Genomic DNA, 27,744 nt, shown 5'->3' with positions numbered 1-27,744 from the left:
CTTTATCCTTAACAGGGGTTGCGCATGCGTGTTACGCGTGTCTCCTCGTGATGACAGCAAATGACAGTACTGTTCGCTTCTGCAGAGCTCAGTGAGAGACGGCCAACCGCAGACAAACAATTCCTCTAGCTTGGTAAATCTCATGATCCGCCGTGTTTGGTGGCACTGTGATACAGCGACACATACCTTTTGAGTTCGGTAAGTTTCTGGATTTATGCTGGATGTTTTGTTGGCTTTATTTGGTCACTGGGTAGCTTGCAACCTATGCTAAGCTAGGCTAACATAGCCAACTAACGCTAGCTCAATGTTAGCTTTCCGCACTTGACGAGCAGAGGTTAGCAGCGGAACTTGGTGGACGTTGGCTGACTAATGTTCGTTTAACCCCAACAGTTTGTTCACCAAATCAGTGCTAATGTAGGACTGTGTTGACCGGTTGCTGTGTAGCACGTCCGTGGTTCTCTCGGTGTCCCCATATAGCTTATTGTGATTTCAACGTTAAGTTTTTGCCTGACTTAATGTGCAACTCAACAGTGACGCCACTCGAACCGAACCTTGTCCGTTGATATGCTATCAAGCTCGTTGAACTATGCGTCAACGCGGCCGCGTTACACTCTGTTCCAAACACATAACTGATTCAAATATGCGTTTGTGCACCAAAAGAGCTGCTCTGAGCAGTGAAGCATAAAGACGCAGGCGTTATCTGCAAAGGTGAAGTGAAAGTATTGTTCCGACATATAATGTATGTTAAATCGGTGTTTTATTAAAGACACTTACTAACCACCTGCAACGTCCAATGGATGTTAACACGAGAGCTACATCCAAATACGCGTTTTTATAGACAACGGTGCTCATTTTTTTAAACATGAGATATTAAGTTAACCATATGGTCATTATAATATAATTGTAGGTTGGTGTGGTGTCGAACTTTGATGGATGGAAATATACAGCAGGCATGAGTATATCTGATATTCTACATCCATACATACAGATTTTGGGGCACCCTGTAGTTCAAATTAAGCTGGACAAACGCACATTAACATCCAAACGCTTCAAATGCAGATATTTGCTGAACGGATTGCCTAGAAGAAAGTTGGCTGAATGATAAGGGACATTTTTGTACGTTCTCTGTAAAATTAATGTACAATGTTATTAATAGGGATGAATGAGTACACCTGTATCTGTATATGTTCACCCATCTAATTATCGGTATCCTCTCTGTACTGGATTGGCGGGGCATAAACCGGAAGTGGACATGGTTTAAATGAAAATGTGTGGATCTTACATCTGTACATTATTTTAGGTCTGAAATTGACATGGATTGATGAGATATTGCTATATTTATTATTATTCTGCTATATGTGTACTGCATGTACACATATATGTGTAAGTGATCTGTAAGACTTATTGTAGATTTTTTTTTTAAATGATCTATGTGAGGTTGTTGATTCATGCAGACGTGTGATGATGGCGGATAGGGAAATCATCTGTCAGCCTCGTTTGCTGTATTTTTCTCAGAAAATACAGTGTTCAGTACTTGAAGCAAAGTTTTCCAAGTGACTTTATCTCACCACCCAAACAGAGCAGACGACGTGACACAACGACTCTTGTGAAATGCACACCGTAGAAAAAGGTTTAACATTTCCAACGTCCATACTTGAGCATATTGAGGGGGTGTCATATTTGACCATAGCCATACAGTGTGAGTGTTTGATGGTGCTCCTACGCAGGTGTACCGAATGTTGTGGCTAGTCAATGCAGCAGTCAAACTGTTAATGTTAATGGTGACATCACACAAGCTCGCGTACATTACGAGACAAGTTTACCAAGTAACTTTAGATACTAACTATAATAATGGTGAGTTGAAGAAAACCTAATAAACACAACACCAGCCCTTTTTTAATGAGATGCCGCTGAGCTCCTCTCTGGCCGCCGCTTGTACAGTCCGCCTCAGGAGAGGCAGTCGCTGTGTGTGACCATGGCCAATCACAGAGTGTGAAGAGTGAATACATAATGAGTATTTTCTTTAAACACAAATATGGATAACGACCAAAGATTCGTTTACTTGTATCCGGCAAAAATGCATTCTCCGTAGCGGACACTCTTATAACGAGTATCTGGCTCATCCCTAATTATTACTGTAAAATATTATGTCTTAAATCTTTAAAGGTGGATATCACTCTGATGTGGTGCCCCTGGGAGCATGGCGAACTTATGTTATGTTCTGGAAAGTTACAGCAGTTCTCTCATGAAGTTTGTTTTTGGTGTTTCGAGTAGGACTGGGTGATATGGACCAACACTCATTTCCCGACATATTTAGGTTGAATAATGATATATGATATATGGTAATATGTTAATTTTATTTGAACATGCAGCAGGTTACAGTAGAATGCATCACATAATCAATTCACAGATCTACGTGTCCAGGAGTACCCCGGGTGTGTGTATATGTATATGTTTATATATATATATATATATATATATATATATATATATATATATATATATATATATATATATATATATATATCCCTATTGCGATATTTTTTCCACAAAGTGAGTTTAGACAAACGGCAAAGCGTGCAAAGTTTTATTTCAATGTGAACAATTACAAATAGCCGCCAATATTAGAATTGTATCTTGTCTTTTTTTGAACAAATATAGAAAAAGTTAAATATATTGTTCATTCTTTGGTGCAGTCAAGGCAGTCTCTCTGCAGCCGGCTTCCATCTCACTTACCCCATGAAGACAGATGGTAAACATGGTTGATCCAGTCTTTCTGCGGCAATCTTCATACTGTCGCTGTTCACTCTCTCTATGCAGACTCTCTTTCTCCGAATCGCCATATTTTTTTTTTTGTTCCATTTCCTGTTTGTTTGAATGCAGTTTGTGTCATCAGTATTCTTAGTATAATAAGTATTCATGGAAAACACATTTTCTGCCAATTTTCTCAGTCGGTGTGAGCTGGTGAAGATGGTGAAGCCAGACATCCATAATCTGGCCCACCACCTGAAGCAGGAGCGGCTTTATGTGGCATCGGAGAAGCAGCTGATCCAGAGACTAAACAGTGATGTCCTGAAGACAGCAGAGAGGCTTTACCGGGCTGCCTGGATTGCCAAGCAGCAAAGGATCAACCTCGATCGTCTCATTCTCACCAGGTCAGATGAACCTTCAGAATCTTTACTTATTTGTAAAAACACTCCGGAGTCGTAACTGTGGTATTCCACTTGGTGAGATAGGAATAATGTCAAGTGTGTCTTTTTCTTGTTTTTATAGTGCAGAGGCCTCTCCAGCTGAATGCTGCCAACATGCCAAAATGCTGGAAGACACACAGTTTGTTGATGGTTATAAGACTTTGGGCTTCCACGAGACTATGTATGGTGAGTTCCTGGCTCGGCTGAGGGAGAACCCCAGACTAGTGGCATCGTGCTTAGTGGCAGGAGAAAGGCTTAACCAGGAGCACACTCAGGGGGTCATCCACACAGTCTTCACTTCACTTTATGGCAACTGTATCATGCAGGAGGATGAGAGCTACTTGTTACAGGTTTGGTTTACTTTTCCTAGCTATTGTATAACCAGTCGAAACTGATCAAAGATCAATTACAAGTGTCTGTGTTTCCTTCTTGACTACTAGGTGTTGCGATACCTAGTTGAGTTTGAGCTGAAGGAGAGTGACAATCCACGACGACTACTGCGACGAGGCACATGTGCCTTCAGCATCATTTTCAAGCTTTTTTCTGAGGGCCTCTACTCAGCCAAACTCTTCCTCACTGCCACCCTCCATGAACCCATTATGCAGCTATTGGTGGAAGATGAGGACCACCTAGAAACAGACCCAGGCAAAGTGACGGAGCGCCTCACTCCAGTTCAACAGGAGCGCTTTGGAGAGAAGGGCTCTGAAGGCTATAAACAAAGAGTGCAGGCAGCTGTGGAGACCAATGAAGCCAAACTGGTTGCTCTTGTCAACAAGTTCATTGGTTACTTAAAGCAGAACACCTACTGTTTTCCTCACAGCCTGCGATGGATTGTGTCACAGATGTACAAGACGTTGTCATGTGTGGAAGGTCTGGAGGTGGGTGAGGTGCGCACTATGTGCACGGACCTACTGCTGACCTGCTTCATCTGTCCAGCGATTGTTAACCCGGAGCAATATGGTATCATTTCTGATGCCCCTATCAATGAAGTGGCTCGCTTCAATTTAATGCAGGTAAGTGGTATGGGGAAAATGTATACTTACATTTTTATAAACTACTTTGTACCAACGAGGCCTGTCGCGATAACTAATTTTGCTGGACCATAACTGTCGTCCAAATTATTGCAGATAAAAGTTATTGTTAACATTATTTCGAGATCAGTTTTTAATTAATGTAATGATGATGATAATGTAATTATACCAAAAGCAGTCAAATTTTAATTTCTTAAGGTTATTTAACATTGTTACTGGAATGTCAAGCGCTTTCAAATGAAATAAATTGAACAAACCAAAAAAAACCCTAATAAAAATAAAATGGACTCTACATCTTTGTTTTGCGTGTATAGGTTGGCCAGCTTTTGCAGCAGCTGGCGATGGCAGATGATGACGCAGACCCAAGACGGAAAAGTTGTTTATCCAAATTTGAAAAAGTATGAGTGAAAATGTTCACATTTTTATTCCAGTCATTCAAAGTAATTTGTTTTTGTACTTATTTTTTTATACAGAGTTGTGTTGCTGCTTTTCTGGATGTTGTGATTGGTGGAAGAGCAGTTGAGACCCCACCCATGTCTTCCATGAATCTTCTCGAGGGTCTGAGCAGGACTGCTGTCTATGTTACACATCATCAGCTGATTGCATTGGTAAATGATTTAGCTGCTGCTACACACTTTAAACTATATAGTCAAATTGGTTTTGACCATGTTTGATCGGACTAATTAGTCAGTTATAAGTTCTAATGTTAACTGCCTGACTCTAGTTTCACAAAGTGGTTTCCTTTTGGGTTGGCTGAGAACGGAGCTCCTTTAGTTCAAGTGATAAGTGATAATCCCTACAAGTTGCTAAGTGTTAGCTGTTCTATGTATACGTATCTCTTACAGGCTTTCTACATTTCTAGATGCTTATGTATATTTATAGCTTATGTGTGATCATTTCAACCAAGAATGAAATTATCTTCATGCCTAGGTGGATTTTGTACGAAGTGTGATGACTGGGGACCACCTTCGGGAGGAAGAGCACATGGCCCTGGAAACCTTGTTGGCCAATGTACCCCAATCATCTGTGAAGAGCAATAGTCTGGAACTCACCCCCTCCAACACCCCGCAGCTCTCCCCTGCTAGCACTCCTGCCAATAAGAAGAACAGACTCCCTATTGGTATCTCTCTTTTCCAATTTATTTATTTGTGTGCTGACAATGATGCAACCACTGTTTGATGTGCAGATTGGAGGTCCAGTTTGTTTGCATGTGTTGAAACGAGAACTAGAGGATCAATTATAATATTTTCTAATGAGAAACAAAATAAACAGGCAGGGCAGTGATGACTAGTTAGAGGCCTGTGTTTATGAAGATTTAATGAGCTTCTTCTCAGCTTGTTATAAAGATAATTAGCATGGTCTGGATTGGGGCTCAATTACAGAAATGACAACCAATTAAACTACCAAATATAAATGAACTCAACTGTAATTGGAATGTGTGGAAAGATGCTTTGACTACCTTCATTAGTATTTTAAAGACAAATTCTTCAATGTAACGCTCCCTCAATTAGAAAAGGAACCACTTGCTTCGGAAATATCATTGTGATTGAACCACAATCTTGATGCTCAAAATACTTTTGAATGGACATGTGAGATATATTCTGTATTCTTTCTTCCACCCCCTGCCTTGTCCTTCTTTTTCCCCCCTCTTGTGCTGCCAATGAATCACCAGGACAACACTTAGCTGCTATAACATCCTGGGACCACACAGCCACCTCCCTGTCTGCTCACATTCCATTAGTAACCCCTTTTGGTGGGTAACCTGTCAGTTGTATTGTAGCTGGAAGTTATCCAGCTAGTCCAAGCTAGCTGGATAACCTATCCTATCCTAGCGAGCTAGTCTTGCCAGCCTTGTGTTAGATTACCCTTTTCCGACATAACTGCATGCACCAAGTACTATAAAAGATGCACACCCTTTCTGCTCACTTTCATGCACTTTCAGTCTGTTTTGCTCTATTTGGTTGGTTGGGATATTTTGGGGTTTTATCCCACCTTTTTGCTGTTTCATATAGAATTTGGTCTGTGGCATAATATCCATTCTGGTATGTACTAGAGCCCGATTTATACATTTTTTTGGGGGGTCAATACCGATATTAGGGGCTGAAAAAATATAGGAGTATGAAATAAGAGCATTGGTATACACCATACATAAATATGAATTATTGTAATACCCAAAATACGATTCAACACAAAAGCAGAATGAAGACTACTAAATTTAAATACGGACTAGTAACACTGTCAACATAAGGACATGTCTCTTCGTGATTTACTTTTGAGGTGTTTACTCTTTGCTTTGCTCACTAATGTGAGGTGTTATTCTCAAAAACATATTACCAATATCCATCCATCCATTCTCTATTCTGCTTATCCTCACTATGGTTGAGGCACTGCTGGAACCTATCCCAGCTGCCTTCGGGCAAGAGGTGGGGTACACCCTGGACCGGTTGATAGTCAGTCACAGGGTACATATAGACAATGATTCATACTCAGATTCATACCTATGAACAATTTTTAGAGCTTGCATATTTTTGAAACGTGGAAAGAAATGGAGTACCCAGAGAAAAGCCACGTCCGCACAGGGAGAACGTGCATACCCCACAGAGAGATGCCAAATGGAGATACCAACCCAGATCTCCTGACTGTGTGGCCAACATTCTAACCACTTGGCCCACCATGCAAAAAGTTGAAAAGTTGCTAATCATTAATCGCCTTCAACCCGAATGCTGAATCAAATCACCTCTCCATGTTTTCTTTAAGATGAGGGCATGTGCACAAATTGCAAAGTGACTGCTCCCAAGCACACAAGATGTCTCTAGATCGTAACACAACCACCAATTAGCTGTATCGCTGTAGCTGCAGGGTTCAAAGCGTGAGGAAAAAAAGTGCCGGTTTATACACCGGAAATTATGGTACAAGTTTGTTAGCATTTAGACTGTCCATCATGTTCGCCGAACACACATGAAGTGTTTGTTAGCAAGCTGTAAAAGTCAAATGTCTTGCAGTGAGCTACCCATTCATATGAATTTTTAATCAGGTCTCTAGTTTTTCACAGTGATTCAACCTCTGAAGTATTGTGCAATCTCTTGAGATCGTATTGTGATTTGTGTGATATCAGGAACACTCGGCATCAGAGATTTTACAAAATGTTTTTTAGGTTACTACTTCAATGACAATCTGTCCCACTCAGGGTACAATGGTAGTTGTTTCATTATCGCCAAGAACTCGCTCATCTGGAGTGTCATTGAAATTCACAACTGTCCTTGGTGCGGTTATAATTTCAATATATCTTTTAGACTACAATGAAGATGTACCATTTCATTTTGATAAGTTTTATAGATATGACAGATGTTTGGATCAATCTATCAGTCACCAGTAACCTTCGTACTCATTAGTAAGCACTTTGCCGCAAAGTATAAATTAGATTATCACAGTACCTGCCAAGGATATTTTGCCTGCCCTTGCTACATCTTATTCATTTTTAATTGTATCCTGTCATTCACAGTGTTCCTATGCAAATCCATCTTTAATACCCAATTCCTCTCTCCTGGTATTAATCAGAATGGTCTTTCATTTTGATTCATATTCAAAAATGGTGTATGGATCTATGTGACTAATAAGCAACTTATATTGAGTAGAACATGGTGGCTTATTTACCTGGTAGAAGAACAATACATTTTTCAAGCGAGTTCTTCAACTTACCTAATACGCTATTGTTGTTAGCTTTTAAAAGGTTTGGGCACACTTGGACTTACTGTGTCCTGTACAATATTTAGACTCAAACTGTCACTGGGCAGATTTCATACAGATGAGCATCTCCATGTTAAGTGATTCACGCATAATACTTCCATTTCATGCTTTTTAAAGTTCTTCATGTAGAGCTTGTTTAAGCACATTTAAACACTCATCATTCGTTTTTCTGCAGCTTTCACACAATGCACAAGGCAGTGTTAGGAATCAAATATTTTCCAGTGTGTTTTCAACAGAAATATTTTTGGTTTGAACACGTGTAACAAATATTTTAGATTCTTAATTCTTTCCATTATCCTCTGGTTCCTTTCCAAACACCAAACAGCAGCAGCTCGGAGCCGTAGTCGTACCAACATAGCCCAGGAGGGGGAGGCAGAGGCTAGCTCCCAAGAGTCGCTGCAGGAGCTCATGCCAGAAGAGGTGCTGGTGATATCACTAGGAAATGGACCTCAGACTGTCCCTGGAATGATGTCAGAAAATGAGGTAATGTACTTGAATTTATGATATCTATTAAATTTAATTAAATGTATTTTGTTTGTTGGAGTCCCTCTGAAGGGGGTGTATACTGCCTGAGCTCTGCATAGAGTATCTGTTGTGGCATCTTTCTTAACCATCATCATACACTCTGCTTCTGCTTGAAATAGTGTCTAGCGTGGGGAACTAAGTCTTTAAAAAGAAAAAAAGTTACAATTGCAGATAAACGCGAGCGAGATGAGTCGACTGTAATTGCTCAATATCAAAGGTATTGCCCTGGAATTCACCTGCGGCATAAAAAAAATGCTTCTCTCGACTTGAATGTCCATCAGGATGTGGAAGAGGAACTCAGCGCCTATGGAGAGATCCTAACAGTGTCGAATGACATAAATTCAATGCAACTTTTAGAGTAGAGGCGCTCATGTGCAGGCCAGGGTTAATTTTTCTCCTGCAGCTCTTTTTTTAATAGCTGAACATCTCCATATTCTGCTGTTAACTCCAACACAAACTTAGTTCAGCATATTTTGACCTACATTAGATTGTTTTAGTGTAGGAGGCTCCCCTCATCCTTTGATTTTTCATTCATGCATATTTAAAACCTTTTTTGATTTTCCTTTCATCATTGCATCATTTGCTGCATCTTTATCTCTCTCTATTAAAGAAAGATGACACATGCAGGAAGTAAACTGACTATCTTTTTCAAGGAGTAGGCTTAAATAGGATTTGCTTCTTCCTACTCCTTTTTAGGACATGATGAATTCTATGACTACAATAATTTGCTGCAAAGTTTTATTAAAATGTAAACAATCTTAGAGGAAAATTGTAGCTATAGTATATTCATAGTATAAATAGTACTTTTTTAAAATATATATATATATGTTCAATCTTCAGTGCAATCATGCTGCACTCACGGTAGTCTCTCTGTAGCCAGGTTAGTACCGTTAGTGCTTCCAACTCATGTCCCCTCATGTCAGTCGGTAAACATGGTTGATATTGTCTTTATACAGCAAACTTTATACAGTCTTTTTGTTGTTCACTCCTCCTCCTTATCTCCGCGGGTATCTCTGATTGCTCGTCATAGCGAAGGGGTGCTCAACGCTAACAGCTGCTCCCAAGTGTAGGCAATGCAGCCAGTGGCAAGCTAATAAACGTAACAAAATGAACATCCATAGCTGCACACATGCTTAAAGGGTCACTCGGTTGGCACCATCTTTAAACATGAGACCTCTGAACCAAATCCAGTCTATAACGATATGAACTATATGCTCTTTTTTGATATTGTGCTTAAAATAAATATCGATATTTTAAAAGTATGGCTATATAGCCCAGCCCTACTTTCTATCATTTTAATGAGCATCATGGCAGATTATGTGTTGTTGTTTAACTCTAATTGTAATAAGAAGAATAAGAACTACTTATGGATAGTATTAACAATACTATCCATGCTATTGCTATTCTTTAGGTTTTAAACTTGCAGATGGCTGAAGGGGGCCAAGGCGACAGCCATGCAGATGACAATAAGCTGCATGGTAAACCAGATAAAACTCTGCGCTTCTCCCTCTGCAGTGACAACCTGGAAGGCATTTCTGAAGGTAAGTTTTCTCTCTGGCCTGTTAGGACATCCGGAGAGGTTGATCTCTGACATGATCCACAGAAAACTCAATATTATTTATTTATTGTTTATTTCACTACTCACCATAAATTATAGATATCTTTGTGGGCGTCTTACCTGTCTATGTTGAAATACTTCATTTAAAATATTCAGGACTCCACACCCCCCACTCCAACTTTTATTATATATGACTTTTGTGGCCTTGGTGGTATGTCTGTGGTTTTATATTTTCCTCTCAGGATGTTACACAACGTTCATGATTATTAAATTGTTACTTAACCAAATGGAGATTTTAACTACAAATATTTTTCTCAGGTCCATCTAATCGTTCTAATTCCGTGTCATCTCTCGACCTGGAGGGCGAGTCAGTTTCCGAGCTGGGAGCTGGACCTTCAGGGAGCAACGGGGTGGAGGCTCTGCAGCTTTTGGAGCATGAACAGGGTGTGTGATTTTTTTATTTTTTATTTGTTTTATTTTGCAGGACGAATATTGTGCTGAAAAGTAGGGCTGCAGCTATCGAATTTTTTAGTAATCGAGTATTTCAAATTTCCCCAATGAGGGATGAATAAAGGCATATCTTATACTACATAAAATGTTGATTAATGAACTAATCTGAAAAAATATAATTTTGGTTGGTTAAAAGGCAGTAATAAATCCAATCGATGCGTAATGCCCAACACAACTTATATACAATATACATTTATTTTTTAGAACCACTTCCTTCCATAACTTTCCTTACATTCAACACTGTGCATATGTACAATATGTACATATTTTTTCATAGCTTCTTTTATGCAATCAAAAATAGATATTTTTTTTAAGGTGGGACGCTATGTTGACATGCTGTATTTGTGAGCAATGTGTTGTATCTCCTTTAGCCACCACTCAGGACAACTTAGATGATAAACTGCGCAAGTTTGAGATTAGAGACATGATGGGCCTGACAGAGGATCGTGACATCTCTGAGACTGTCAGTGAGACCTGGAGCACGGACGTGCTTGGCAGTGACTTTGACCCCAACATGGATGAAGATCGGCTGCAGGAAATAGCAGGTAGGGCTATGCCTTGTTACTTGTAAATAGTTTTTCCATTCCTCACCTTTACTTGCACCTCATGAGGACCCTTTTAGTCTCTGCTGGATAAATAGTTTCAGGGAAATGTCATCACCTTGTGGCACATATGTGAAATAGCACCAAGAGACAATTTTGGGTTGAAATGTGCCGTTATAAAATATTAGAAACCGTACATAGTATATATGATGCAGCTGTACATAACTGAAAAATATAGCCACAATAATGAATTATAATGTTAGAATGCATTTCAGTTCAAACTAAACACAGTTTTATTCATAAAGGCAGATGTTTGATACTTATTTGATTGTCCTGGTATCCTAAAGTTGAAGTTAAAGTATGTAGAAAGTAATTTTTGTTTCACAATATTATGGTAAATCTGGGGCACATGCTGGCCGAGTGGTTAGCATGTTGTCCTGTATCACTACTCCTGTTCTCCCCATGCATGCGTGGCTTTCCTCCGGGTAATCCAACTTCCTCCCACATTCCAAATATGCATTTGGTTAATTGGAGACTCTAAATTGTCCGTAGATGTGTGAATAGTTGTTTGTCTGTATGTGCCCTGGCTGGTGACCTGTTTAGCCCGAAGCCAGCTGGGATTAGCTTCAGCATACCCGCAGTCCTAGTGGGAACAAGAGGAATAGACAATGAATGGAATATCATGGCAGGGCTCGACAATAACGATGTACCGATGGCCCGGGGCAAGTTAAAACAAAATTCGGGCAAGTAAATCTAATCAGTGATATTCCCGTCGGGCAAGTGCACTTTAGCATGCCATACTGCCAAGAGGTTTTTTTTTAAAGCGGTTCTTGTTGGGTGTTGGTAAAACACGGACTGCGTAATTCCGGTGGTAATTTGCAAAGCAATCCTTGCAAATCTTGAAATGGACCAATCAGAATCGTTTATTTAGACCGCGGTCCGTAACCCACAGTCCGCGTTTTACCCACACCCGTTGTTCGCGATCAACCAATCAGCGATCGTTTGACTACGAAAACATCCATCATGGCGTCGCTGCCAACATCGTCTAATTCTGAAGGAAACAGCAAAAAGTGATGAACCAGTGCCTCCTAAACAAGTATTTTATTAGGCAGCAAATCAAAGGATGGCACAGGTGAGTGAATCACATTGCTGTGACAATTTGAAGTTGTCACAATGAAACACCACCCATTAGATCCAATACCAAGTGCTGATTTTGCACAAGCTACAAAATCTAGCGGTTCAATTTCTCTGTGGATTTTTCTCACCTTTGCTTCACAAATTATTGTTTGACCATTGAGCTTTTTTTCTGGATTAAAAACACTTTACTAGTACACAAATGTGTCAAATGTTTCATTGTGGTGCACAACTTATAAATATCACTGCTTACTACGACTACGATGTGTAAGGTATTATTTATTATATTATTTTATTTATTTGAGATTCTCATGTGATGCCACAAAAAATTAGATGATATCATTATGGCAGTCTTTTCATTTTACATGGGGCAAGTTCGGGCAAGTAGTTCTCACCTTAAGGATTCCCCATGGGCAAGTCATTTTGGTTTTTAATGTAGAGCCCTGCATGGTACAATGCAATGTCATCTATAACCATATTTTTCAAGTTCTTTTGTTGGACTGCAGGAAAATGGAATGCTAAAACATTGAAATTAAAACATTTTTTTTGTTGGACATTTCAAAAATATATTTTTATGTAATAACATCTAATTTTAGTGTTCAACTCTCAAAATTAAGAGTATTATGTCAGATTATAATTTTTTTCCCCCTCAATTTGCAAACTCAAGAGAGGACATTGACTTTGGCACTATTCCGAAAAAAAATTATTTCAGTGTGCCATTCACACCTTTGTTTCCTCTCCTCTGTGCTTCTGTTACCAAGCTCTCTGTCATCTTGTCTTGCTCTATATCTGTCCCTCTCTCACTTTCTCTCTCTCTCTCTCTCTCTCTCTCTCTCTCTCTCTCTGACATTCACTTGGTCCCTGCAGTCTTATTGACCTTGGTTCCTTCTCATTTGCATCCACCATTTTTCATTCTTTGGAATATGGCGTTGGGGGACTTTTCCATCATTAAGTGAATTTACAGCGATTTCCTTATGTGTTTTCTCCAAGGGATTGGGTTATGAGCAGCACATTAAATATCCATTAATACCTCATTATCCCACTGATAAGATTACCATGATAATGAGGCAGAAATTCTAATTGTTTCACTTCTTGTTGTGCTACTCATTCAATCATCCACCTGAAAGACAAGTGGTCTTGAAGATTGTAAACGTGGACAGCAGGAAGGGAGCCCTGGCCCCCACCAACATACTTGTGTGTGTGTGCATGGCACGTGCACGTCATTAAGTGGAAGCAAGGTGGACCTCAGGGTGTAACTATCACAGGGCATCGTGAGAGCCTTGAACACCTACACACCTGCCTGCCATTTGCCACTCCTCTGCATTCTTCCGCCTTGTTAAATTGTGTTCTCAAGGGGAGGTGGTCACTGTGCAGGCGGCTTAATAACAAAATGTGAGGACAGTAATTTGTTTGTGAGTAATGTGAGGTGCAATCAACAGCCCAAACTCATGGCCTGAAAAATCAGACCGGGTGAGATACTGTCATTAACGTCTGACCTTTAGTGCTGGTGCATTTGAGCTTGTAAAATGCATGTGACCTCAAATTCACCATGTTTTAAACTAGTGCTGTCTATTGATTTAGATATAATTCAGTTGATCACATTTCGATCCTTTCATTAAATGTATCAGGTATCCGTTCCCCTACTCGGGGTATCCTATGTACCCACCTGAGTAAGGGTGGCACCCAGTGTACCCACAAAAAACACCTTCTAAAAAGGCATAAGACAGTCAAAAGCCATTTTAACTACAGCAAAGCATAAAGTAGACCTAAAGTAGGCTTTAAGTTTTGGCCCCCTGTGTGATTGAGTTTGACACGCCTGCCCTAGTCTATACTATTTACCCCAAAAAGTAGCTTCATTTTTGGATTAGTAGAGCTCTCGATGATCATTTTCTATAAACCATAAATCGTACATTTGTTCATTAGTTGGCAGGTACTTTTTATCAAAAAATATATATAATTATACTCCAATCGGCTTGTAGTCCGGAAAAAGTTATATTTTAATGAAAATTTCTAAAATGTGAAAGATATCACAAATATAAAGCTACATCTCGATGCGCTACTTACTGGCTCCTCATATTATTTTCTTTTTAGTTGGCACTCTACTGGGTAGAAATTTATACATGTTATACACAGCTAGTCACAGAATATAAACAAACTTTTAAAAGCAAATAGCCATTAAAAACAAAAGTGCAAGATGTATTTGACAATGGAGGTGACTTGGTACAAAAGGAGGTTAAATCTTTTCTCTCTTTTCTCAGGGGCAGCTGCAGAAAACATGCTTGGCAGCCTGCTGTGTCTCCCAGGCTCGGGCTCGGTGCTATTGGACCCCTACGGTTCCACAATCTCAGAGACTACAAGCGAGGCTTGGAGTGTGGAGGTCCTGCCGAGTGATTCAGGTGGGGAGCCAGGTTCATCCTGCTGTCACCTTCTGACCGTTAAGTTGTCGCTGGGTGTTGTGATGCCTGCGCTTCATATTCACCACAGTCATTAATATGTGTTTCCATGTGTGTGTGTTTTCATGCATATTCATGTTTTTACTGCTTTTTAGTGGGGGCAGGGGCACCAGGTGTGTGTGCACAATGTCTTCCATACCAAAAATGTGTGCACACATCTGTCATCATATTTGTATGCACTTGCCTGTCTTTCAGGACAATCCTTGTGTGCCAGTAAGAGGCAGCTTAGGGTTTCCTTGGAGGGACCTCCAGGTGTGTTTGCACCTGTGAAGGAGCAGTGGGGAGGGAAGCGCAAAGACGGCATCTGTCCTCACTCAGTTTATGTGGCGTCAATTCTTGTTTTTTTTGTTTGTTTTGTTCAGGCAGAATCAATAGATGGGTTTTGCATAGGTTCCCATTTCACATCGCATTTGGCCACTCTCTTGTGAATGACGAGTACACAGTATGTCCAAGTGTGGAACATTATTTGTCTTTTTTGTTTTAATTTATGAGGTATTATGCACAAAGTAACTTCATTTCTTTGTAAAAGTCAATGAGTGCCTTTTTATTAACAATGTTCAGTGTATCCTTGGAAATATCTCTGCCTGAAGTTAATTTAGATATACCATTTCAGTAGGTGCTGTAGATGACATGCATGAGTATCTTGATTGCTTTCTGTTCCGTTTGCTGCTCCTGTTCTGCTCAGTAATAGCACGATCAGAGGCTTTCTTCAAGCAGTGTGCTTGTTTCATGGTTTGGAAGCAGAAAACTACACTCTACAGAGCACTTCACCAGCACATTATTACTAACGAGCATGCAAATGAGTACTGCTGTTCATATGGAGCCTCTGGGTTCGACCCAACAGCTCCATTGGGCAGCCAAAGAACTGGGCTCACTAGCTTTATGGTTTTGTTTGGCTGTTATCACACGTGGTAATGTATCTTTTGATTCCATGCATATGTGTGCACTCGGCAATGGTCGTCAAGAGGGAAGTGGTGGAGTGACATAATGACTATTATCTGGCACAACCCCTATGATTACAGTGTAATTCAAACAGGACTTGACCACACACACATAGGAAGAAAAGGTTTTGAGAATCATCTTTTGACCTATTCCTGCTATTTCTTTCAATCTGCAGAAGCTCCAGACTTGAAACAGGAAGAACGATTGCAGGAGCTGGAGAGCTGCTCAGGGGTTGGCAGCACCTCAGATGATACTGAAGTCCGTGAGGTCAGCTCTCGACCCAGCACTCCAGGCCTCAGTGTTGTTTCAGGTAAAATTTTAAACTATATTCCTCCCTTTGCACATACATTGCAAGTCCAAGTTTCAAGTCAAGCCTATAAAGACAAAGTAGCCACACTTACAGTCTAAATATGTCCATATAAAAAGCTGCATGTTTTGCCCTCACAAAGATGTTTTCATTCAAACTTTGAGAAGTAACAATTAAAAAATGTATTATTTTAGTTTGTAATGTTTGGGTAACTGTGTTTAAACGGGACCTATTTTGCTCATTTTTGGACCCTTTGTTGTTGTGGAGTTGTGGAGTCCTACAGAGCAGCTACATAAGATAACCAGCATACAAAGCTTTATAATTCTTCCAGAATCTGCACCTATTCCAGCATTTTTTTCATTCCAGTATTTTCTTGGATTTGTGCTTGGCCTGTTTTCACCCACGGCCTGCCTCCGGTCATGTTCCACTGTGATTGGTCCCACGCTCAAAGTGCTTCCTAACTACGAACGAACCCCACTTTTTCTAATATAGTGTGTATAGGAGTTATAATAAATGAATAAAGTATTTGAAGAGCTAATTGAAAATTGTTTGAGCTACTGGCAGCTCATGATCTACTGGCTGTAGACCCCTGACTTGCTGTGTATGAACTTGGTAAGAAGCTGAACGTGTGGCAACCTTGCCTGCCCGAGGAAGAGCGCTGTGGGACAAACTTTGTCAAAGGTGTCGTTGGTGCAGTGGAGCTCAGAAGCCGGACGTTAAGGCGCCGTGTGGACGCAAAGCGTGTCCAAAAGTAATGCACCTTTCCTAGCGAGACCGTGCTGCTTCTAGTACCAGCAACAGTTTGACGGATATTTCACATTCATGTTAATAAAAACCGTCCCGTGTGAAATGCTGTTGACAGATGAAAATATTTTTCTCTTACTAGGAATTACCAAATGGAATAACTTCTGCCTGAGCCAGTTTTGTAAACAGAGTATCAGAGCTTGGGGTAGGGCAGAGAGGTTATTTATGTATAAGGAAGTCCGCCCATCTGTGACATCACAAAGGGGCAGTTTTACTGCTCCCCTTGAGACCGAGCGTTTTGATCCATCCCAAACTTTTTTCAGGGCAGATGAGTACACCTCATTATCTGAAACTTTGGCATCGTTTAACAAGAGAATACAACACTCTAACTACATTTATAGGTCAGAAAAATGGAAAAAGCATAATAGGTCCCTTTTAACTAAATGATGCTGAGGGCCCATCAGGAATAGCCCTAATTTTTTTTCTCATTTGAAATTGGGAGATGATATTTCTAAAAGAGTGGTAACTGTTGTCAGAATTATATTGCAGTGTTCAGATAAGAAACCAGTGGTGATTTACTCAGTATACATCCAAATGTCCCTCAGGATCCATCCAATGCACAATGTCCGTAGCTCCAGCATCATTCCTACCTCTGCCATAACCGATGGGAGCTTACACAGACAATTTACAGCTCCCACTTGATCCCCTTCTAAGAGATGAAGTATAAAGAGCGGGAAAAAAATCCCACTCTTTTTGTCTTTCTTTTGAACGCTGACACATTTCTCAGTAGACTTTGGTGCCACTGAGTTGCTTTTGTCCTAAGCATAAACACTGCTGTTTGTGTTTTTTTGTTTGTTTCTTTTTTTTTTTTTAAACCCAAGGTATCAGTGCGACCTCAGAAGACATCCCCAATAAGATAGAGGATCTGCGATCAGAGTGCAGCTCAGACTTTGGAGGAAAGGACTCTGTGACCAGTCCAGATGGGGAGGAGTCAGGCCACGGTAGGAGAGTGTCACATCCCAGCTAGACTTGCTAACTCATTAGTCCAGTCCACAACAGCCAGAACCATCCATCTCTGTCACTTTCAGAGTGGCCACCAATCTAAATCACAGTTTCCTCATCTTGACAGCTTAACAGTTACACTTTAACTCGGAGAGATTGAACAGTGGAGTGTTCACTATAGACATAATTTGCAAAACAATTTTTAAGCTGTTTGCATTTGTGTGTTTGTGTGGTAATTGGTAATGACATCATATTGCCCTGTTGTTACAGGAGTACACCATCTCACATCACCACCCTCACAGGCAGATTCCTTATTGGCCATGTTTGATCCTCTCTCCTCTGGGGAAGGTAATTTTCACTCATAAAATGCTTCACACCCAATCATCGTTAGACATTAGCGCTATTAAATCCAGACCCTAATGTTGTGGGCCCTCAAAACAGCTTGCGTAAAAGTAAAAAAAAAAAAAAGGGCTTATTTCCCGCTCCAGTTTTAATGCTAATTGTTGGGCGTGCTAGTCCACATGCCATTTCATTAAGACCATTTGTTTAATGGGGTAGGAGTCTTTTGTTCTGGCTTGTCTAGACTTTGCTTTGTACTGCTGAGTTTGTTCGGAGAGTAACTGTTGTGGCTGCAAGGTGAAGGGATGACAGGTTGAGAGACCTCACCCCAGGTTCTTTGGCACTGTCCCCTCGTCCCACTGTGCTTTATGGCAAAAAAAAAAGGCTGCCTTTGGAAGCTTTTCAGAAGATGAGTGTACCCTTGGAACAGGTGGCCTACCTTCACCTAGTGCTTGTATCCCACTTACATCTTTCTTACTTGCAATCTTCCCCCACTTTTTTAGGTGTTTTTTCTTCCTGTTATGTCTTTTGCTGCCACAGTGTCAATACTGTGCAGAATTTCACCAAGCGTTGGCTTGTTCACCCACTAATAGGAACGTGAGCTGGGTTTAGACCCGTCGTGAGACAGGTTAGTTTTACCCTACTGATGATGTGTCGTTGCAACAGAAATTCTGTTGCAAAGCAGCATTTCATGAAGATATGGAAGGACAGTTTCCTCAATTTCACCGCTTTTTGGAGATGTATTTATTTTTTCTATGTTTTGTACAAACACAATAATAAGCATTATTAATTGACTATCAGGTGCCAGTCAAAACAGAATTATGTTCATAATTACTGTTTTTTCAAATATATCAATCAATTAATTATAAACATTTGTCTACCAAATGAAGTATCCTGAGAGTTTACATTTCATGTGGCTTTTCTTGTTACAGGTTCCACCACTGGAACAATAGTGAGGCCTAAAGTACACTATGCCAGGCCTGCTCACCCACCCCCAGATCCCCCCATCCCTGAAGCCAGCGCCCTGGGGCAGGATATGCGCCACTCACTCTTCATGCCCCACAGCTTGGCTCAGGCCGAGTTGGAGCACACCAAGCAGCGCCATTCCTTCCCTGACAGGTTGGTCCGTAGCCGCAGTTCTGACATTGTCTGCCCAGGCCGTCGACCAACGAGTGACCCCGGACTCAATCGCCGTGTCGCAGTTGAAGACCGTGACCCTGCTGGGGCCTTTCCTCTAGGGCCATCTTCGTCACCCAGCAAGGATTCTTTGAAAGGAGAGGTAAGAATCTTTGCCATCAATTACACAAAGCCACACTCAGCCTTGGACAAAGGTGAAAATAAGTGAAAGCAGTTTAAAGTGGACAAAATGAATGCATTCGGAATGTTCATCATATGGCGAAGCTGCTACAGTGTCTTAAACTCACTGGGTGAAGCTTTGGAAAATCAAGATTACGTCCTACTTTGCTATTATCTCGAGGGAAAATAGAGAGAGATTCATTTGACAGTTTTAGTATTTTATGTATTTTTGGTAGCCAGTTACTATTGATAATATAGTACACTTCGTACATTGTGATTTTCATTCATAGTCTGAGGACAGAAAAGACAGTGATGATGAAAAGTCTGATCGCAACAGGCCCTGGTGGAAGAAGCGTTTTGTGTCGGCCATTCCTAAAGGTAAGGAAACAGTTCTTGCTTCCTTTGTCAACAAAGCAATATTTTTTAAAAAAGTTACCTTTTTTTGCACTACTTCATTTCCCGTTTCAGGGGGAAAAAAGTTATTTTGATCACAAGTGACAGAAAATCTCACACTTTAAAGAGCAGAACAAGGCGCAATTCATAACATGGAGAAAAAGAATGATGATCTATGTTGTACATTCCCAATGTTCCGGTTGGAAAATGATGTGTTTTGTTTGTCTGGGTTACTTTAGAGACGTGTCCAGTCCCTTTTCTCTCACGTCTCACTAGCTGCAGATTTATATAGAGTGTTCAAAGCTAATCACTCATCAGAGGAGATTTTGTTGTGTACATTGTGTGGCGCTAGCCCTTCCAGCAGTGCTGTCAACCAGCAGCTAATGGTCATTAGATGGACCTCTCTGTCATCACCACTGATAGATGGCACATCTCTTGTTGCAATTCTACTCTACCACCATATCTCATGCATCTGTCTGGGGAATAATGAGCCGCGCCCACATGGAGTGACTGCACATTACTCCTTGAGATAATTGTGTTTCTTAAGTAAACATTAAATTGATATTCATAAAATGGGCCACAAGTTGGGAGCCGTTGGAGCCTGAACCACCATTCTGTGCAGAGTACAATGTATTTGTCCTACAGCTCTGCCTGGTGACACACAGTCAGTTGTCCCGCAGAGTAGCAACCTTTGTGTGAAAGGCCAACCCCCGTTTGTTGTGTTCCTCACAGTGCTGTATTGGACTGCTGAAAGTGATGTCCCAGGTAACACTGTCGTGCTATCGTCATCAAGCTAGCTTTACCGCTAAGGCTGTGGCTGTGGCTTTGTGCCATGCTGCTTAGTAGATGTTGCCCTTTAGAGCTGTGATGTAACATGGTGCATCTTGAATTCCCATAATTTACATTCATGCATCTGTCTGTTTCATAGCATTATTTTCCCATTTTAATGTGTGGACAATACAGAATATCAACATACGTGGACACATTTACCCAGTGTTTACTGTCTTTTTCATCAAACGTTAGACTCAGTTCCTCACTTGTTTGTCCTGTTTTCACCATTTGTGTTAATAGGATAAGCCCCGACAGACCTTTTGGACTGCATTTAATTTTCTATAATGACTTTCAGTGGACTTTAATGATATTCTGGTAGTCTGTTCTCTATTTCAATTATACTTGGTTGCTTTGTTTGTTAGCATAATTCCACTCGAGACATTTAAGTGGAATGAGATTTTTCATCAGTTGACCACCCATTCCAATGTGCATTTTGACTTTGATTATACGTCCAAGTCAAAAGTCAATTCCAAAGTGCATATATTTATTTCATAGATGGCTAATTTACTCACAGCCAACCTCCACACAACTCAAACCATTACATGCTTTTCACAGCTCCAATAGCAGCATTTCGGAAAAGAGACAAGCAGGAGAAGGATGATATAGCCCAGGAGCGAATCACGCAAGGTTTGTTCGATAACATTTCTTGAGGAGAATCCACCACATTGTGTGGGATTTTAAATATTTTTGTGTGTTGGTTGGTTCATCAGATGATGCCTTGCCCAGACAGAGCTCCCAAGTCCAGGCAGCTGAAGACATCCTGGACAAGTATAGGAACATAAAGAGGACCAGCCCAAGTGATGGAGCCACAGTGGGTGTGGTTTATGAGGGTGCTGGAGGTCAGGATTAACTCATTTGCCATTCTTCACTGATTCAACTTGTTGACATTTGTACATTTTTACGTCACTGTGTACATAATTAGATGCACCTTCATTATCAAAATATGCAGTGTATTAAAAAGTCTATCTTTTTAAAGGCCTATTTGTATATAGCTGAAATAAAGTAACTAAAAGTATTACAAACTGCTCTCGATGAAGATGCAGTGTACTACTATACTGTATTCCACCCACGGCCCGCCTCCAGGCACGTCTATTTCGCTGTGGCCACATTCGCGAGTACTCAAAGACGACCTCCACACAACTCAAACCATTGCATGCTTTTCAGATGAGAGCTGTACTCGCACTTATGTTCACCGAATGACAGGCTAGAAAGTTCATGTTAGTCTCACAAAGATCAAAGAACAAAGATTTTTTTGTGAAAAAGAAAAAGGAGACCTGAAAGACACCCTTTTAAAAACACTGCAGGGACAGTGGACATCGTTGTTGTTGAATCAACATTATACAAAGTAAAATCTAAATATATTCAGTCTTCAATTCAATTCTCTTATCTGAATTGTTTGATTTCTCATTTCAGATCTTTGTGTTGAAGAAGGCGTGCACGACTCTCCAAGAGACGATGCAATGCAAAACATTTCCACTGATGACCTCCCAGACTCTGCCAGTCAGACTGCCCAGCAGCATGGCTCAAAGTTCTCTTTCAGGTCTGTGAAAATCTACCACGAACAGTTTATCTTCCTACAAAGCACTGCTTTTGTAAAACAATGTAGTTTTTGGATAGATATTCACAGTTATTGTCTTCCAGTGATGCCAAGAAAAAGTTGCGGTTGGCGTTATGCTCAGCAGACTCGGTGGCTCTGCCCATCATGACCTCTACAACCACAAGAAATGGTCTTCCTGACCACATGGACCCAGAAGGTATATTCACATGCTTCAGTTGTAAGTCTTTTCAAAATTAGGAAATTCAGAATTACTCCTTGCAGGTATGATCAAGACTGCACCAAAAGCTAAATCAAACCTTTTAAAAATATGCAATTATTAATCCAAAGGTAGAACTAGTAACATCGAAAATGTTGTGCCTGCACATGCCATGTGGAGAAAGGGCACAATCTTAAGAATGAAATGACACCAGGTGAACTGTAAAACCACAAAACTCAAGTTTTTTGGTCATCATTCACAAGACGGTGCAGATGTATATTGCTGCGCTTCTAATCCTGCCCTCTCTTTTTGGTAGACAATGAGATCGTATGCTTCCTAAAGGTCCAGCTCGCAGAGGCCATCAACCTTCAGGACAAGAACCAGATGGCTCAGATCCAGGAGACTACACGCTGTGTCAGCCGTTTTGACCCCCGCACCTGCAGGAAACTTCTGGCTGCCATTGCAGAGGACTACAGGTAATGAGAGTTGAGCATGATGGGATTTTTTGTCTTATTATTTTTTTTTTGGTCAATAATACAAAGAAAATGTGTTTCCTTCAGAAAGCGGGCTCCATACATTGCTTATTTAACGAGGTGCCGCCAGGGCTTGCAAACCTCCCAGGCCCATCTGGAGAGGCTTCTCCAGAGAGTTCTCAGAGACAAGGAAGTGGCCAACCGCTATTTCACCACTGTTTGTGTTCGTCTTCTTCTTGAACACATGGAGTCCAGGATGCTTGACTTTATCAAGGGTACAATTTTATGAATATTTTTTCAACCATTTTTTGGGATATACACTATTTTATATCTATATATATATATATCACACTTTTTCACACCACTGTGTGTGAGTCTTTGACTTAATAACAAAACAAGAAAGCTGTATGTTTGTGGCAACTATTTACCCCCTCCCCTTCTCAGCATTCCAAGGGTGCACAGCAGCAGATGACAAGACTGCAGCAGTGGAGGATTTTCTGCGCTACTTGTACGGTGCCATGGCCCGTGATGCCATTTGGCAGTATGCAAGTGAGGACCAGCTGCAAGATGCCCAGATGGCCATCGAACGCAGCGTTATGAACCGCATCTTCAAGCTGGCCTTTTACCCCAACCAGGATGGAGACATTCTCAGAGATCAGTTAGTAATCACACTTTTTCAGAAGACATTTTGCTGTATAACGATCACTTAGTTCTGTGGATACAGGAACAAACTTGCTCTTATGCATCAAAACTATTATTCTAATAGAAGAACTAAAAACACCATTAGCTCATGAACTATTCATTTATTTATTTTTTTTGCAAGAAGCACAAAGGTGAGAACATGGTCAGACAGGCAATGCTAGGGTGCAAATTTGCAAGTCTGGGTATTTATATGGTATGCCCTGATATACAGTAATCCCTTGTGATTAATTGGCTCCAGACCTGACTGTGATAAATTAATATTGATGAAGTAGGATTCCATATTTGTAAATTAATATCTTAGTAGTTATAGCATAGAAAAGGTGTTTACAACCTTCTAAATACATTAAACAAATATTACAGTCCTTTAGACATTAACTGAGACCCCTATGGTCACCTTTACTTTCATATTGGCAATTATAGTAAATATAACAATGAGCCATTCAAACCAGCCATTGTTGTAAGATAATACTTTTCTAATGGAATGTCAGCCTCTGCCCACGTTGTGCTTGTAGAAGATGTAGTCACCCATGCAATTCAAACTGCATATGCAAGATATTTTGTATGCTCTTGTTTTGTTTATGGGGCAAACGGTGCTCTTATTTTAAAGGATGGTCACGGAAGTGTGTTTTTCGTGTTTGGAGAATGCGTATTCACAGCTACAATGAGCTATGCTAAAAAAGAATGTTTTACTCAGGACTCATGATGACAGCATTTCATTAATCTTTATATATCATCAACTCTGCTTGCTTATGTACATCGTTATAAGTCATTTTCATTGGAAGAATCTATACCGGTACATAAAAAAATATCGCCCAACACTATTATATAACATTCACCGCTTCTTTGAATGCGTATTCTGAATGCCTTATATATATACATAATATATATTTGAATTAATTTAGCCTTATTTGTGCTTGAAAATGCTTAATCTAGACAAACAATACTTCAATTTATTAAAAGGTGGAATTCAACCACAAAACAACGCTTACTAATTTTTCAAAGCCGCAAAATTCAAACTGCGAAATGGCAATATTTCTATTTTGGCATTTCAACAGTAGTAGCTCCATGTTCACATGCAATTTCAGGGATTTTGAAATGCTAGTTATATTTTAGAGTGCTACCAACCTACCATGTGCTACTGTATTTTAAAGAAGGATTTATCCTCCCATCTCACCCCACCCCCAAAAGGCTTTTCCATGAACATATCCAGCGGCTGTCCAAAGTTGTGACGGCTAATCATAAAGCACTTCAAATCCCGGAGGTATGAACACGTTTGATTAAAAAAAAATATATATACGTATATATGTTTTCTTTTACAAGGATGATGTGCTCAGGTTTGGATATTTGTCCCCTGATTACAGGTTTACTTGAAAGAGGCTCCCTGGCCCTCTGCACAGTCTGAGATCAAGACCATCAATGCCTACAAGACACCTAGAGACAAAGTCCAATGTATCTTGCGCATGTGTTCCACCATCATGAACCTCCTTAGTCTGGCCAATGAAGACTCTGTCCCTGGAGCAGATGACTTTGTTCCTGTCCTTGTTTTTGTCCTAATCAGGGTGAGTCTCGACTTTGTTCTTCATTTAGACTCATAATAATTAACTTTATTTTAATATTTAATTGTAATATTTAAATTTAGTATTATTATCTCCAAAAATTATCCAAAAGCTATTTCTTCCTTATATCCATATGTGTGTCTGAGCAGTGTAGTGTAAGTTTTTAAAAAAATTTTATCGTCTAATGTGGGCACATCCCCGCATCTCCTCCCCTCCAGGCAAACCCGCCTTGCCTGCTGTCCACCGTTCAGTACATCAATAATTTCTATGCCAGCCGACTGAGTGGGGAGGAGTGCTATTGGTGGATGCAGTTCACCGCGGCGGTGGAATTCATTAAGACCATCGACGATCGCAAGTGAAGCAGAACAGCCACCTGTATGGGCAGACTGTGGGGGAAGGAGCCGGGAGACTGGGAGCCTTCCCGCCCAACTGCTCCCTCTGCACAGCTTCTGAAAGATGGCCCTCAGCCTGCTTGTCATGTGTATAGCTTGTACATAGCCACAGACACTCAAAGATTGCAGAATATATAATATTACTGTTCATACGTGGGGAGAAAAATCCAGGTTTTAGCCGTGGTGGGAAAACGGCTTTGGGGAAAAAATTGCAACATGGTAACCTTGAACTTGATCTGGGTTTTTATTTGTATCGTTCTGTCTCCTATGTCATGTTTCATTTTTTGGGTGTCTGTCTTAGGAATTTTATATATAAGCAGGTACAAAATAAGAAATGAAATCAACCTAAATGATAAACCTATTTAAAGGGACCAGGTTTTGTTGGTGTGATCATCTCATTTTATTCCTCCCGAGAGTGAAAGGAAAGGAGTTTCAATTATGTTACATTAAATTGTATATTAGGCAATGAGATTTAGTGACTCTTAACACCTATGTGAATTCCCACAAACCCACCAATCTATTAGTGAATTAAAAAAAAATATATGGCAGCTTATTTAAAGACACTCGCAACCCAAATGTGGGACACTTGACAATTTTGACACAAGTGCCCACACATTTATATGAAATAGAATATTGAATTCTATAATTCTGTTTAATGCTTTAACTCACATCCATAGCATGCCCCTTCAAGAGGCACGTGATGCTGCTATGATGAGAACATGCAAGGAAGGTTTTGGAAGGCACCTGGGCAGTCCTACCTTGTGGATGCTAGGTGATGAAAAGGATACAGGGTCAGCTTGTGGTGGCATTAAAGATATATTGATAATAGTGCCTTTATGTGGGGGCAACCTCTATAGGTTACTATTTGTTTTTCTGCATAGACATGCCCCCATACCAAACCCCACACACAAACACACTCTTCACTGCTCTCTACACATCTTTGCAGAGCACCACCATGTTACTGATCACCATGCCTCAGTCACTTTAATGCACTTGAATTTGAACAAATGCCCCACTTTGTTTTTACCTCAGTGGGATTAACTTGAGTAGCGTTATATGTCTGTGTACACTCACTTCTGCATTTGATGAATTACACAGCTAGCTTGCTTCTACTGGGGTTAAAGCCTTTTCTTGGAATTACATTTGGGGTTCATTTAGCGCTATCTTTGTAATATCATTAAGTGAACAAAGCTATTTTATTTCTCATGGATGCCAGTGAAGTGACTTTATGGCGTGGGCAGTGAATGATTTGGAAATTAGCTCTCTACCTCCCCATACATTCAAGAAAGGGACAGATATTTGTGCACTTATATTTATTTTACTCCATATTGACGTGCTGTGTTATCCCAGTTACATCTTTACAATTCTAGCAGAAGCATGACTGCAGTTCAGTTCAGAATTTCTGTGCACAGACATGCCACTTGTACTATAGTTTAATCCATTACATGTCTTATAAGTCAATGAGCTGACAGCACAACACATTACAGGGAGAGCAAATAATCAACACTGTTCAGTTAATGCTGGGTGACACGGGTGTGTGAGACGAGTGCGTGGTTGTTGCCTTTTGCATGAAGTCACAGATTGGTCTGCACATTTTTGCTCATGATAGAGTTGAGTCAGGATCAGTACCTGCCAGAGGATGCAAAAAGCTTTTTTTTTTTTGAGTCCATGGAACTTGGATATCAGAACTCTATGATTTATTTTGCACAAAATATGTACGTTCCTCAAATATATTGACAGGGAGCAGTGCATTTCGAGACCTAACTGTTGCTGTCAATGTGAGCGTTCACATTTGTACACTTTCTTACGCTGTGTAATCAATGTTATAACCATCTACGGGAACATAATTGTTCTAGGTTGTGTCTACAGTATACTAATTGGATTTATGGGAAACAAATGTAATTCAGTCTGGTACCACTGCTAACTCCATATTGGTTATAAATTGTCTAAATTAAAAAAAACAAAACAGCAAACTATTGTTGCTGCTTAAAGCTATACTGCTATGTTCCCTGTGCTACTGAGTTTAAAGGCTGCACAGAGATCAAAGATAGAACACCTTGCATCTAATTTTACATTTGTATGCTTGCACAACTATGAAATGCGAGGAAATTTGGTTTGTCTTTACTGTAATTATTGTGTTATGTAAGTCTTTAGAAAATAAAATAAGCTGATGTTTCCCCCCTTCATTTATCATGCTTGATACATTATTTCTGCTATGTATCACACCTACTGTTCATGCACATTAGTGCTGTATTATTCAGTGCGTCTTCTTGGACAGTTGTAGGTACATCTGGTTCACACAGTACAATAGGTAGCGGGGAA

General features: G+C 40.3%; 1 protein-coding gene across 7 annotated transcripts; it reads left to right on the top strand.

Moving 5' to 3' along the window:
- Window positions 1-40: 40 nt before the first annotated feature.
- Window positions 41-27,598, top strand: gapvd1 (GTPase activating protein and VPS9 domains 1). 7 transcript variants are annotated; one of them, XM_058071149.1, is made up of 28 exons: window positions 41-198; window positions 2,952-3,155; window positions 3,274-3,541; window positions 3,632-4,204; window positions 4,537-4,620; window positions 4,696-4,830; window positions 5,153-5,342; window positions 5,895-5,975; window positions 8,298-8,452; window positions 9,906-10,035; window positions 10,371-10,496; window positions 10,934-11,107; window positions 14,497-14,634; window positions 15,809-15,943; window positions 17,566-17,685; window positions 17,957-18,034; window positions 18,958-19,304; window positions 19,612-19,699; window positions 21,101-21,172; window positions 21,256-21,384; window positions 21,959-22,085; window positions 22,187-22,299; window positions 22,616-22,775; window positions 22,860-23,047; window positions 23,217-23,430; window positions 24,663-24,735; window positions 24,836-25,033; window positions 25,249-27,598. In XM_058071149.1, the coding sequence occupies exons 2-28, from the start codon at window positions 2,971-2,973 to the stop codon at window positions 25,387-25,389; spliced, it is 4,422 nt and encodes a 1,473-aa protein (XP_057927132.1). In that variant the 5' UTR covers window positions 41-198; window positions 2,952-2,970; the 3' UTR covers window positions 25,390-27,598. The 7 variants fall into 7 exon arrangements, with proteins under 7 accessions (XP_057927132.1, XP_057927130.1, XP_057927136.1 ...); XM_058071147.1 differs by having other exon boundaries at window positions 8,295-8,452; XM_058071148.1 differs by lacking the exon at window positions 41-198 and adding an exon at window positions 565-708 and having other exon boundaries at window positions 8,295-8,452.
- The last annotated feature ends 146 nt before the right edge of the window (window positions 27,599-27,744 follow it).

This window comes from Doryrhamphus excisus, chromosome 4, assembly GCF_030265055.1.
Source record: "Doryrhamphus excisus isolate RoL2022-K1 chromosome 4, RoL_Dexc_1.0, whole genome shotgun sequence".
Taxonomy (NCBI): Eukaryota; Metazoa; Chordata; class Actinopteri; order Syngnathiformes; family Syngnathidae; genus Doryrhamphus; species Doryrhamphus excisus.
The sequence above is the reverse complement of the archived record's forward strand: the minus strand, read 5'-3'. Positions and strand labels throughout refer to the sequence as shown.

Bases quoted from the DNA above. Each gene is read 5' to 3' on its own strand.
- gapvd1 (XM_058071147.1), top strand. From the start codon at position 2,971: ATGGTGAAGCCAGACATCCATAATCTGGCCCACCACCTGAAGCAGGAG. The intron at 5,976-8,294 runs GTGGGTAACCTG...AACACCAAACAG, and splicing joins TCCATTAGTAACCCCTTTTG to CAGCAGCTCGGAGCCGTAGT. The intron at 17,686-17,956 runs GTAGGAGAGTGT...CTGTTGTTACAG, and splicing joins TGGGGAGGAGTCAGGCCACG to GAGTACACCATCTCACATCA.